The sequence below is a fragment of the Osmerus eperlanus genome, chromosome 5, assembly GCF_963692335.1.
Source record: "Osmerus eperlanus chromosome 5, fOsmEpe2.1, whole genome shotgun sequence".
Lineage (NCBI taxonomy): Eukaryota > Metazoa > Chordata > Actinopteri > Osmeriformes > Osmeridae > Osmerus > Osmerus eperlanus.
The window spans coordinates 5763940-5778586 of record NC_085022.1 but is presented as its reverse complement, the minus strand read 5'-3'; the positions used below and the strand labels follow the sequence as shown (position 1 = coordinate 5778586).

The window sequence follows — 14647 nt, the reverse complement described above, 5'->3', positions numbered from 1 at the left end:
TCACTTATATATACACATAGTTACATACTGGACCAGACACAGCAGTCTTCAGTGGTGGTGTGTGTGTGTGTGCACAGACAGTGGTCTATAAGCAGATGATACATCATTGGCATTTGGGAACTCAGGTGATTCGAGGGCAGAACTGTTTTTGTCCATGTGCAGAGCGTTAAACATACATGAACATCACTTTTATCTTCTAACGATGGTTTCTCTCTCCCATGGAAAAAGTTGATCAGCTCTCAGCTCAGCGAACCATCTGCTACTTCAGAAGATACTCAGAAGATACTGGAACCTCAGCTCTTCCCTAATTGGGAGCCAGATCTGACCACCATCCCAAAAGAGTCATTCCACAGAGAATGATTGACTCTGCTGTGCTACAGATGATCGAGGGATCCTCTGCTGTCTGTTTCTCTGACCAGCGGGAGGTGATGCCTCTCAGGCCAGCTACCACCCCTGGCAGGGAGAGGTGAGTTACGACAGCTGTTATTGCAGCTGGATTCAGACAAGAATACATCCTGACCTGCAACAACCATGAAAACACCATATTATATAAATTAGCTCTGGTGTGGTGGGTTATTTGATCCAGTGGGGGCGTGATTCTCTGTTTCTACACATATACACACACACACACACACACATACCTAAAGACCCACTCACTCTTTCCCTCTGTCACACACACACTCACACACACACACACACACACACACACACACACAGAATCTACAGAAAGACAGACATCAACACCGGGAGAACGAACAAAAATCCCCTGGGTAGTTTTAGTGTATCAACCACGCACACACAGCCTCAGGTTTACATTTATAGACAGGAGTGGTCTGTGTGAACAGGGTCCCAGTGTGCATTGCTCTAGGCTTTCCAAACATGAGAGGAATTTCCTTATTCTTACCCAGAATCCCCAGCAGTAATAAGTGTGCATGTAAACAGCTGAGTCTGGCAGAGGTCACGACCCCTGAGCTGGAGCTGTAGGTCTGTCCTCTATTGTGTGTTTGTATATTTCCGCTCAGCAGAGATTAGGTTGGTGGGAGACTTGGTGGAGAAGGAAGGAGCAGGGGATGAGAACTGGAGGAAAGGAGGGGTTGAGAAGAGGAGGAGGGGAGGAGGGACTGTGAGTTATCGGTCGACAAGACCAGACTGCTAGTGAGTACAGTGTGGGGTGTCAGAGGATAAGACTGGGACTACAGCCGCCAACACCACAGAATGTGAAAGCTCTGTGAAGCAACCAGTCTGATAATGCTGTGATTTCTTATTGTTCTCCGGGCCATAGTAGGTGTCACACCCCAAAGAAAATATTACATAAATATCAGGAGGTCAAAGGCCAATTCATGGACCAATGGGCACTCATAGTGGTCAGTCAGTCAGTGACATCATAGTGTGCAGTAAATCGACCTGTCTTCTAAGATATGCTTTAAAGTTAAAAGACACGTAAAAATAGACAGCAGAAGCTCTCAGATCAGGTGACTAGAGAGACCCAGGTCATGTGACTCAGGCGATCTAGGTCGAGGATTAGATGGAGTCAGGTGATTCAGGTCATGTGATCTAGGCATGGACAAGTTGAGTGCATAGGAAGACCCAAGGCACTTCCTGTGTGGTGACAGCCACTTCCTGGAATCAAGAATGCCCTGTGTGTTTTGTTGTCATGTTGTTGATGTTCCAGTGTGTGATGTGTACATCAGTCAGGTCATGATGCCTGGTGGTGTGTCAGACAGCTGCTGCTGGGTTGGTTGGTTGATTAGTTGTACTGGTGCCAGGCATCACCGAGGATGACATCATAACTGTCTCTCTCCTCAACAAGGAGAGAGAGACGTACTAACAATCAGGTCACCAGAGCATCGCCTGTGTCCAGCCTTGGGGGGAAAACCAGAGTGTTCCAGCGTGTTTTAGTTCCTACCAGGGTGTTTGTGGGTTTCAGGGCATTCCAAAGTGTGTGTGTTACAAGGTGATAATGTTGCCGTCCTCTCTCATGCTCTCTTGACTGCTACTGGTTCTCACCGGGCTGGGGGCGGGGCTTCCGTTCTGGGTGGGCGTGGTCAGCGAGCTGAGCGAGGCCTTGCTGTCCGAAAGCGACACGCTACTGGGCAGGGACACGCTCTGGGGGAGGGGCCCGTGCCCTGGGGACGAGGCCGACGGGAAGTCGCCGTGGCTACCATTGCCGTTGGACACGAGGTGTGGCATGTAGGAAGGCAGGCCGTCGCTCTCGATGATGAGGTCGCCGTCTTCGTCGCTGTCGCCCTCGGCGACGCTGTTGCTGTTGCTATAGTGACTGTGGCTGACGCTCTGGGAGGAGGGGCTGGGGGCGGAGTCACGGGAGACGAAGGAGCCCGCGGAGCCGGTGGAACTGTTGGCCGCAGACGTCTTACTCCCACGATGCACCACGTTGTTCCTCTGATTGGCCGGTTTGACGGTGACGATGAGGTTGTGGCTGTTGGCCACCATCATGTCCGTCACCTGGTCCAGGGATTTCCCGCTGACGTCAATGCCGTTGACCTCCAGGATCTCGTCGTTGACCCCCAGCAGCCCCGTGCTCTCCGCCAGCCCGCCCCTCACCAGCCGGGAGATGAACACGCCCGGAACCTTCTCCACGCCCTGCTGCGTCACGCGCACGCTCACCCCGTCTCGGATGTAGAAGCCCAGGGGCTTGTGGGAGCCGTGCTTGTGCAGACGCACACGCCGGTGGGTCTCCGGCAGGATGTCCACGTCGATGATGGAGGAAATCTGCCGGAAGTCTTGGGGAAGACCAATCAGGAGCCCCGGTTTGGCTTTCTGCTGAGCTGGGCGGAGCCCCGCCAGGCCCTTTCTCCTCCGCTGGAGAGAGTTGGTGGCAAAGACCACTGGCTCATCCACATCTACGCACGCACACACACACACACACACACACACACACACACACACACACACACACACACACACACACACAGAAAAAAACAGAGAGAACACAGTTTAGCTTATTTAGTTTGAAATTTGTATGTATTACCCACACTGCGTTGTTGTTATATATAATGAGTTCACTCAGTCTGGGGAAAAATCCTAAAAATAACAGACGTGTACAATTCAGTGTGGGTTCTACCGTTTATTATATCTATACTGTATCAACATCGCTGTTCTACAATGCTGTCAGACTTGATTCTTCAGCCCTCAAGCCCTCCCCTCCCTCCAGCCCACACACACCCAGGCCAGTCTGAGAGCAGAGATAACAGGGCCCTGGAGCAGAGACAGTCAGACAGGGAGGTCAGATGGAGGGACAGAGAGAGGAACAGAATGTTGCAGACTGGAGAACAGAGATGGAGGACAGCTGACATACTGAGGATTCCACCTCCCACAGTCTCCCGGTCAAAGATCAAGAGAGATGATTGGGTTTTAATCCAGGACAAATGAATCAACCTTTCCATAAAATCAGGTTAAAGCCACACTTCCTTGTTTGAGGGGAACTGAGACCCTCTCGTCCGAGCATTTCTGACTGCTTTAGATCCATACATGCTTTAGAACCCCTAATTCAGCCACCCACCTTTAGAGAAAGCTCCGAATCGGAAGTCAGAATCAGAAACCGGTTTATTGCCAAGTGGGTTTTGAAAGACCCAGTAATCTGCTTTGGTCTGATGGCGCGTAACAATAAACATATAATGTGAGGACCAAAACAGGCAGAGTGCAAAAGTGCAGAATCCAGATCTCCTGTACAGTACCAAACTAGCAGAGAGGAATGGAACAGGGCTGGAGGGGAGGTTAGTAAAGGCCTGGATGTCGTTATGGAGAGAACTGCATGCTGGGAGAATGAAAGCAGAAGTCATCAACACCCCAGAAAGATGAGGACAGATTCCTCCCAAGATAGCTTGTTTACTGTTTCCACTTCTGTCTCTAAAGGGAAATACACTCGAGCTGAATATTCCGGTATGTGAATGTGTTTTATGTGAGTATAGTATACGTGTGAGTTTCAGCCTGTGCGTGAGTGTCTGTGTGTGTGTACAGACAAGAGCTCTAGTCTGTTTTCCCCCTGTCCTCCCATTAGTGTAGTCCCCCACAGAGAGGGGAGTTCTGTGTTATTAAGCAGTGAAGAAGAAGGAGGAGGAGGAGGAGCGTGTCTGGTCTGGCAGACTCCAGGAAGAGAAGGAGGATAACAGCTAGTCTGGTGTCCAGAGGGAAGAGGAGATGGAGGAGGACTGTAAGGAGGGCAGGGGCTGCAGACAGGGCTGCCCTGCTACTAGACACATACTTACATTTACATTACATTTAGCCATTCAGCAGACGCTCTTATCCAGAGCGACTTACAGTAAGTACAGGGACATTCTCCCCGAGGCAAGTAGGGTGAAGTGCCTTGCCCAAGGACACATCATTTGGCACGGCCGGGAATCAAACCAACAACCTTCTGATTAATAGCCCGACTCCCTAACCGCTCAGCCACCTGACTCCCTACTGTAGCCTTGATGGAGCTTCTGACACCATGTTTGGGTAGACCTCCACCATCATTCTCCTCACATATACAGTAGACGCTGTCCTACAATATCCTGGTACAGCCCTGCATAATTGTTCAGTCAGCATGTCATGTGATCCTTGCGCAACCTTTAGGAGGATAATATAGTGTTCAAACTCCAAACCTCTTTATTTTTCTCTATTATCCATTTCACTTTCTTTCTCAGCAGATGCTCTGAGCTATATCGACCAACAGGTCTGAGATCAGCTTTGATGGTGAGACATCAAACACTAATGCACAGGCCGGCTGGCCACCTCCCTGGGGAGCACTGTGTTGGTGTGTGCAGAGAGAGAACATGTGTTTGTGAGCAAGTGTGTTTGTGAGTGAGTGAGTGAGTGAGTGAGTGAGTGAGTGAGTGAGTGAGTGTGAGAGAGAGAGAGAGAGAGAGAGAGAGAGAGAGGAGAGAGAGAGAGAGAGAGAGAGAGAGAGAGAGAGAGAGAGAGAGAGAGAGAGAGAGAGAGAGAGAGAGAGAGAGAGAGAGAGAGAGAGAGAGAGAGAGAGAGAGAGAGAGAGAGAGAGAGAGAGAGAGAGAGAGAGAGAGAGAGAGAGAGAGAGAGAGAGAGAGAGAGAGAGAGAGAGAGAGAGAGAGAGAGAGAGAGAGAGAGAGAGAGAGAGAGAGTGTGTAAGAGAGAGTGTGTGTGTAAGAGAGAAAGAGAAGTGTGTGTATATGTCAGTGTGTGTGGAGAGGTAGCTGACTCAGCTGACAGAGGAACAACAATAAGAGCTGGTTGTCTGCAGCCTGCAGGCATAGACACTGCTGATCCCCTCAAACCTCCCTCTCTGATCCCGCATGCACACACACACACACACACACACACACACAAATACGTACTAGCACAAATGTGTATACACACACAGAGACATACACGTGCACACACACACACACAGGCTGACTTTTGCGTCAGACCTTTCACTAACAAAGTCACTATTAAGAAAAGAGAGATGTTACTGTTAGTGAATTCTAACCAACCATTAGTCTGCCTCCTGTGCTAGTATGCTACAGACTTTCGCTTTCTCGCTCCCCCCCCTCTATCTCTTTCTTGCTCTCTCTCCCCCTCCTCCCTCTCTCCTGCTCTCTCTCCCTCTTCCGCTCTCTCTCCCCCTCTCTCCACCCCATCTCTCCCTCTCTTTTCTTTCCTGCTCTGTGTCTCTGTCTATCTCTCTGTCTATCTCTCTGTCTACCTCTCTGTCTATCTCTCTGTCTATCTCTCTGTCTATCTCTCTGTCTCTCACACACACAACTACATGCTTGAATCAAGCCAATGAAAAGGTGAAAAGGGCATTTAGCTGCCCCCCCCCAGCACCTCTCCCCCAGCGACAGGGCCTAGTGTTGGAGGAGATGGTGTTATTGCAGAACAGGAGAGATTGTTGATAGGAAAACTGGGCTCCACATGGATGTTATTACAGTACGAGATGGTTTGGGTTACTCTAGACACACACACTTTCTAAACACGCACACACACACACACACACCTATAACCGTGAGTTTACTCTTCATCTTGCTATATTATTGCAGCCAGGAACTCATTACTGAATGGAACCATTCATCCCAGTGGTTATTGCTGTAGAACAGCAGTAAATGCTTTGCTGGCTGGCTGGCTGGCTGGCTGGCTGGTAGGCTGGCTGGCTGGCTGGTTGGCTGGTTGGCTGGCTGACAATGACTGACTGGTTGAGTGGTCACACACCCAGAACTACCTCCACACACACACACACACTCAGGAGGAGTGGCCTCACCCTGGGTTCCATCTGGAGACTGAGGCCGTGCCATATGGTCACCATGGCAACCCCCACGCCCCACGGTTTCATCCCATGTAAACAGACTCCACACCGCCTAACCGCTCCTGCAGACACACGCTATACCTACACCCTCACCTCTAACTTCCCAGCCACCAAACAAGCTGGAAGGCAGCACTGGCATGAGCACACAGAGACAGTCACACAATGAGTGAGACCACAGCAGGTGCAAGGCAGGCCAGTGGAGGCTGAACAGGTACACTGACTAGTAGGTCATGTCTCACACACACACAGACACCGGTTGTGTCTAACGGGATGTGTGTGGGATTAGCTGGCGGACTGTGTCCATCTTTAATCCCCCCTTTAATCTCATCTCAGGATTACTTCAGGCGCGAGCACACACACACACACACACACTAATGACTGGTATACAATAGACGGTTGTTATTAGTGCTCTGTTTTCTATAAAACTCTTCATCACATCTGTGTCTGTCTGCATGCCATCCTAACCCTCTTCTACAGTCCCGTCCCTTCTCCCCCGACACACACACACCCCTACACACACACACCCACACACCCCTACACACACCAGCTACACATCCTCACCACCAGACTGGCCTGGGCTACTGGGCAGAGATCTGCTACCTCTGTGTGCTGCCTTCAACTGCTCTGGCCCGACCTCCACTACCCAGTAGAGTGAGGTACTAGAGTGACATCTAGCAGCTTAGCGCTTCTAGCACAGTGGAACAGAAACATGGTGACAGGCTGGACGCTAACCCAAGGATGGCGTATTGGCACAGTTAGCGTCGTTAGAGCATGGGAACTTCCTCTCATCCCTTATTAGCTTGCCCATGTGGGGTGAGGGGGTCCAAATGCCTTTCTCACATCTTTTCTTCTTTTTCCTCCTTTGTCACTGATTGTTCTGTCTCTGTCCTGTCAACACCGAGCCTGGGTGTGTTACTGGGGGCCGTGTGGACCAATCAGGTAAGACTGAGATGACCCAACGGCTGTGATTAGCTGAGGTCAGTCTTATCACCGTAGTGCACCAGTCTGACGTCTCCATCAGCTGGTAGCTGACAGCAGGGGGGCTGGAGGCCCTTGTCGCTACATTTAATTTACGATCCTATATTGGCCTAGGACAGCCGACAGTACAAGACACAATTTAACACGCATAAATGACTAAATGAATGAAATGACACGCACTCTCTCTCCCTCTCCGTCTGTGTCTCTCTCTGTCTCTCTGTCTCTGTCTCTCTCTGTCTCATTTTCTCTCTCTCACACACACACACACACAATCTATCTCACCCCTCCTCCCTCCCTCCTCCCTCCCCTCTCCTCCACACCTCTGGCATCTCTTCTATGTTTAGGAGCGGGTTAGATTAGGCCCACCTGGAGGGATCTGGATGAGAGTCAGATCATTCCCTCACAGGCAGTGACAAAGAGTCTGGTGCTGCCCAAACACATCCACCTGCTCAACACATGTTCCCTCTCCCTATCTCCCCCTCTCTGTCTTTCTCTCTCTCTCTCTGTCGGTCTGTCTCTCCCTCTCTCTCAATCTCCCACTCTCAATCTCCCTCTCTGACTATGTCTCTCTCACTCTCCCACATTCTCTCCGTCTCTCTCCCTCTCTCTCCCTCCTCTTTCTCCTGTCTATTACCCTTCCCTCTCTTCCTCCTTTACTACCAACAAAAATCTGTCTCTCGCGTCCCTCTCTTCTCCCAACTTCATCTCCTCTCTTTATCTCTCCTGCTTGTGAATAATGTATCCCCTGTAGAGCAGTGATGTTGGCAACCAATCGGTGAGGCTCCCGTCAGCCAATCAAAACTCGCAGGGACAAAGACAGAGATAGCACGTCTTAAACGTAGACTCTGCTCATGTAACACACACTGTGCTTGACACATGACTGCATAAATACAAATACACCATACACAAAGACATGTGAACACAAACAATGGCATGTACCCACACACACACACACACACACACACACACACACACATAGGCAGAGTGTGTCCCTGGGGTGTGTGTAGAGCAGGAGCAGCTGTGTCAGGCTCAGTTGAGTGCCCGCTGCAGGGGGAGCAGGAGGGGAATATCTGCTAAAAACAACCGACGCATGGCCCATAGCAGCCAACAAACCACTCACACACACACACACCACACGCACTTAAACACACACGCACATGTGTGTTTAAGGAGGACCGCTTGCTGGAGGACATGTTTCGGGAAGCTTGTGTCTATAGGCCCTCTCGAGAGGTTAAGCAAAATGAAAACCCTTCCTTCCCTCTTTCTCTCCTCCGGATCTTCTCCCCCCTTCCTTTCCTTATGTATCTAAATCCCCCCTCTCTCCTCTGCCCCCCCCCCCCCTCTCCTCTGCCCCTCCTCCGCCAGTGTAATGTGAGTTAGCGTGCCATGCTCCAGCATGAACAGCACACCAGCCTCATGGTGAAATAACTCCTCCTGATTGAGACAGATTTAGAAACAACAAGTTCTCTCCAGCTCCCTCCCTGATGTCTCAGCCCCACACAGACCTCCCTCCTGGGCAGCAATCTCACCTCAGGCTGGGCTGGGGATGAGGGAGCTGGGGGGCTGGTGGCGCTAGTGGCACTGGGGGGCTGGATCCAGGGTGGAGCTTATGGGGCACACGTGGAGTGGCTGGTGGAGAGTGTGTGTGTCTAGCAGTGTGTGTGTGAAGTATCTCATGTGTTGGTGTGCCTCATTAGTCACCAGTGGGAAAGTGAATTGCCTCTAAGAGAGATGAGCTCATGCTAAAAGCCTCATCCATTTGATCCACAGCACTCACTGGCATTACTAGTGCCCACTAGGGTGTGTGTGTGTGTGTGTGTGTGTGTGTGTGTGTGTATGCCTTCATTATTAGGGCCCACTAGGGTGTGTGTGTGTGTGTGTGTGTGTGTGTGTGTGTGTGTGTGTGTGTGTGTGTGTGCCTTCAGTATTAGGGCCCACCAGGGTATGTGTGTGTGTGTGTGTGTGTGTGTTCGTATGCCTGCAAAATGAAGGCCCAAAGGTGTGTGTGTTCACCATCCAGACCCCGCCAGTGCAGCCAGCACAGCGCGGTCCCTCCTCCAGTAGAGCCCCGCTCTGGGCACGCCGGTCCACATGTTCGCAGGGGATCAGTCACACACACATCACTGCTGAGACATCTTATTTTGTCAGTGACATGTTGTGAAGTGACTTGCTACCACTGCACTCACGCGTACACACAGCAGGTGAGAGAACCACGTGGTGAGAGAGAGAGAGAGAGAGAGAGAGAGAGAGAGAGAGAGAGAGAGAGAGAGAGAGAGAGAGAGAGAGAGAGAGAGAGAGAGAGAGAGAGAGAGAGGAGAGAGAGAGAGAGAGAGAGAGAGAGAGAGAGAGAGAGAGATGAGAAGTCTGACTGCAGAAGGATATTCTGACTGAGATATAAACCAGATCCTCTCCTCCTCATCTCCTATTCTCTCCTCTCACCTCCTCTCTACCCACTAATCTGAGATTGAATGAAAATAAGAGTATGTTGAAGTCTCTATAAAGTTCCAGGGTAATTTCTATGAATAATAAAAAGCTGTAATCACCCAGCACCAGACTCTGCATAGTTACGGCTGTCATGACGATAAGACCCGAGTAGAGAGGAGAGGTTCAGCTTCCCAAGTTAGGGACACACACACACACACACACTTCCAGGGTGACTGAAAAGAGCTGAGCTAAGACCCTGAACCAGAGCTAATCTGAGTTCTTATTTTGTCCCTGAAAGGAAAGCAGTATTTAGCTAATAACATTAATAAGATGACCGTGTCAGGAGAGTTTCTCAACACTGCTGCCCGCTCAGTCTGGGCTGATCCACAACAACAGCCACCATTCTTCTCATTAGCATTATTACGCAAACCAACAATGCTACGCAACTCTACCGGAACACAAAACAACAACCCAGCATAACAACGGCACAGCGAGCCAGGAGAGGAGCGCAGTCAGACAGGGGAGGGGAGGCTGGATGCTTCAGCCAGGGTATTGGAATGCAACCCTGCAGCAGAACTGTTGTGGATCAGAACCATGCTGAAAAGATGGAGTGGTTGGGAGAAAGATAAAGCGACTGATATTGAACAGGGCCGAGAGTGACCGAAATATACAGACGGTGCCAAGAGGAGGGTTATTGATAGACACAGTTATTGATAAGTCCAAGAAGAGGAGCCCTGATCCTTTCATTCTCTCGCTCTGCCCATTTCCCTCTCTCTCTCAGGCTTGTAACAATGAACAGCACCCAGGCATACAGGGAAACACACACACACACATAATCACAATACAACTCCTTCATCACCAGCTCTCCAGTCACTCCACTGTCGGCGCACACACTCGTGGAACACTAAATAACAGCCAGTCATACTGCTGTCAACAACTTCACAAAAGGGATTGTTGAGACATTGTGTTCCCTGCCAGGACCCGAGGGCCAGCCAGGTGGGAACCTGCAGAGAGAGACAGAGCTAATCCAGTCTGTCCTCACACAGGTGCTGAACCCCAGTTAACGACACACACACAGCAGAACTACAGAGACTCCAACGGAACTACAAACATGGAGATTCTAGAAGGAGTCCAAGCTCTCCGGTTAGAGAACTCCTTCTCCATTCCCTTTTCCTCCCTCCCTCCTCTCATCCCCATCCCCAATTTCCCTCTCCTCCCTTCCCCCCCTCCTCCCTCTACACTTCTTCCCTCTCCCCCCTCTCCTCCTCTCCTCCCTTCCCCCCTCTTCCCTCTCCGCTTCCTCTCCCTCTCCCCTCCCCCTCCTCTCCCCTCTCTCTACCTTTTCTCCCCCTTCTCTTCCACCTCCCCCTCCCTCCATCCTCCTTCTCTCACCTCTCTTCTGGATGATGATTCGGAGCAGCGGATTGGCTGAGGACAGGGCCTTCAGGAAGTTGTCATCGTTGTTGATGGGCAGGAGGTCTCCTTGCACGTCGGCGTATCCCAGCAGCACCTCCACACCGGGGATGCGGTGTACCGTCTGCAGCAGCCTGTAGAACTCCTGGAACCCTCCGGAACCGGACCTCTTCAGGGCAAAACGCCTGTACTCCGCCTCGAACTGCCACACACGAGGATACAAGAACACAACACGGGAGTTAAAAATTGGGCTTACATTAATGGCTGAATAGAAATGGTTTATCGATGGAAGCTAGTGACACTACAGCAGAGTTGATACTAGAGAGTCAATGCAGTGGTCTGCCATGTAACCCAGCTAAACCACCACTTCACTCTTTCTGTGGGGTCGGTTATAGCTCAGTGGTTAGAGCACTGGAGGTTCAAATGTCCCCCTGACCGTTGCTTTGGATACATGGGTCTGCTGAATGAAAACGTGATTTATCTTTCTGCACTTCCTCCAATGCTCTTTTTAGTTTCTCTGTTTTCAACCACAAATGTTAAAACTTCCTCAAGCACACACTGGCTTCCTCAACCAGGCCGACAGACACCATGCAGATAGCAGCACCAGGCAGGAGAAGATACATAAATAGAGAAAGAGAGAGAGAGAAAGAGAGAAAGAGAGAGAGAGAAAAAGAGAAAGAGAGAGAGTGATGGTGAGGGGGAAGAGAGGGAGAGAGAGAGAGGTACACATTGTCCTACTTAGCACTTTCCCACTTCCATTTCTGACCTGACACATAAGAAGTTAAGAATGCTACCGTTCTGGAAAGCTGACATTTCTACTGCAGCAGAACTAGAAAAAAATGAGTGTGAATGTGACATATGAACTCCTGGGTGTAGCTGAGCTATGTAACATAAGTATTTGGTAATTGGTGGTTATGATGGAGAGGAGGTCGGTGGTCCAGGAAGAGGCTACCAGGAGATCTATAGGAGCCTGCCCAACAGATCCCAGGCCCTGTGTGAGTGACCAGTCAGGAAAGGGTAGAATCAGACAGTGAGACTCTGCAGGATTTCATTTCATCACTAATGCAGTTATTCTTACGCACCCTAATGGTACAGCTTACCCACACACCTAAACCTCACACACTGTGGAACAGACTGGTGCAGGCATGAGAGGACGTATAGGGGAGAGAAAGGCTGGAGAGAGGCAGAAGAGAGCGAGGCAGGAGAGATAGAGGCAGGAAAGAGAGGCAGGAAAGATAAGCAGCAGAGAGAGAGAGAGAGAGAGAGAGAGAGAGAGAGAGAGAGAGAGAGAGAGAGAGGGGGGGGGGGGGGGAACAAATGAGTGGTAACGAAACAAACAGGTCAGGAAATACTCTTGGGAGAGGGAGACAGGGATAGACACGTAGAGGGAAGAGAGGTATATGGGACAGGGTCAGACCGGAACAGAATAGAGTTTCCATGGCTGAGCTGGGGGTCTGGACAGATTCTAGTCTACATAGCTAAGATCAAGGACAAAACAGGATGATCTAGGAGGACCATCACCTGATTGGAGATGGACACACCACAACACACATTAAAGAAAAGGAGACCACAAGAGGAGAAGAACCGGTCCTTCTCTATCAGCATCCATTACTATAATGCCCTTTCAGTTCTCCTCTGAAAACAAGCTTCTTTCTAGTGCTGTAATTCATTTACCTTTCATTCCTGAAGTAATATTTGTGAACTGTGGAGTCGGGTTCTAAAATAAACCCACCAAATACAGTGAACTCAGTCAAGTGAGGGATGGACAGTTGCAGTATCTGAATGTGAACTGCCCTTGGATGAAGTATGAGAAACAGGGAGCAGGAAACACTAGGTTTGTTTACAAACTTCCTGATGGTTTTACAGAGGGGTCTGATGACTGTGTACACTCCGACCTGTCCGTATTCATCATACAATCATCTGAATAGAAAGTAATGACAGCCTAATTATTTTTTGTATAATTATTAGAAAGGGTGACAGAGAGTTGTATTTTTACAATGAATCCATTCAAGGAAGTTTGTCCCTGTTCCTGACCACATACAGATGAGTGATCACTTATGAGTCCGTCGGTGTCCAGTACAGTACTCCTCCCTGCCCTCCCTCACGACCATGTCTCCTCGATGACTAATCAGCGAGGCCAGATAGGCTAATTAGCTGTTTTCATCCCGACTTCGCTCCGTTGCTGCACCGGAGGCTTGCGCTAGAACACCTCACAGAGGATAACAACAGCCGCGGACACAGCGCTCACAGCAAACCCGAGCATAGAACAGACCGAGTAAACTGTCATCCGCTAAAAACACGGTGGAAGATAAGACAGACACGCTCTAAGCTCGCGCCCAAACCGGAGAGACGTACTGACAATAATGTTATGGACGTATACCAGCTAATGTCCCCTGGTCGGAAGGGATTTGTACCCCATATATAATCCGAGCGAGCGAGTCGAGATGAGAAGCAGAGCTCTGCAGACAAATCCCATTAGAAGCTACGACAGGAAGGTTTGATAGATAGCCCTGGATAGATCGAGGGTGTCATCCATGCACGCGCCTGATGTAGTAAGCTCCTAGTCAATACCCCCGCTGTCCGGTTCCTCGGTACGCATTGCCAATAACAAGCTATTCACATAATTTGCTTGTCGTGTGCTGTCTTACCTTGCTCTTGACCTCCACCAAATTTTCCGTGTGTTTCAGCGGAGTCCTCTGGTTTCTTGACATGTTTGCGCGATGTGTTCCCGCAGATAGAACCATCCACGGGCTTTCCTAGAAACAGGATAGAACGGTACGTTTGTCACTCCTTCGTCAGCGCGTAGGCTCGCCTCAACATGGGGCCTGTGGCAGGTTTTCACGGCAGGTAGACTACAGCCTCCGAAGGGTCCGTCCGGTACAGTAGTAGCCTATCGGTCTATGTGGGAAAACGTTCCTTCAGAGCTACGCTGCCGCTACCGTTGCCTCAATAACAATGACGTCAGATGGGCATGCCGCTTGTAGGCGGGGGTGGGGTCACTTGCTGTGTCCTTTAGATGTTTCGTTTCTGTTGATACCCTAAACAGGTGGGACCAATTCCTAAAAAGAAAGATTTTAATCGTAACAAAAGAATGGGGTAGGCGTACTGATGTGACTGTGAGTCAGTGACGGTACTCTATAAACTTCAGTCGTCCGATGATTATTTCCGACAAAAGTGATTCATGGACTGTAATGAAAACTTCAGCAGGGGTCATGTTTACTTTCGATACTTCCCAGGGAGAAATAACTTACCTTGGAAACAGTCCTTGATACGACTTCAGAGTTATGTTCTATGTCTACCCACCCTGCCCTCTGCCCCCAGGCCCAGCCCCCCTCCTCTCCCTCCCTTCTCCAATTTGAATACCTCAGCCAACCGTGGCCTGGGCTCAGTAAGCTGGTGTGTTGCAATCGGTCCAGTACCACACTGTGTCAGCCTCTCTCTGAAGAGAACATGGAGTGAGAGAGGTGGGCCTCAGGCTTACGTAAGAGACTCACATCTCTGGAGAAGGAGACCAGCGCTCTGGAGAGAGAAGAGAGGTGACCCAGGCCAAACATTTCTCCTCTCCTCACCTCT

At 50.2% G+C, this 14647-nt stretch overlaps 1 protein-coding gene across 1 annotated transcript; it reads right to left on the bottom strand.

Moving 5' to 3' along the window:
* Positions 1–801: 801 nt before the first annotated feature.
* pard6a (par-6 family cell polarity regulator alpha) lies at positions 802–14095 on the bottom strand. The gene is made up of 3 exons (XM_062461417.1): positions 13723–14095; positions 11054–11276; positions 802–2861 (listed from the first exon to the last, which is right to left on the bottom strand). The coding sequence occupies exons 1-3, from the start codon at positions 13816–13818 to the stop codon at positions 1948–1950; spliced, it is 1233 nt and encodes a 410-aa protein (XP_062317401.1). The 5' UTR covers positions 13819–14095; the 3' UTR covers positions 802–1947.
* Between the last annotated feature and the right edge of the window lie 552 nt (positions 14096–14647).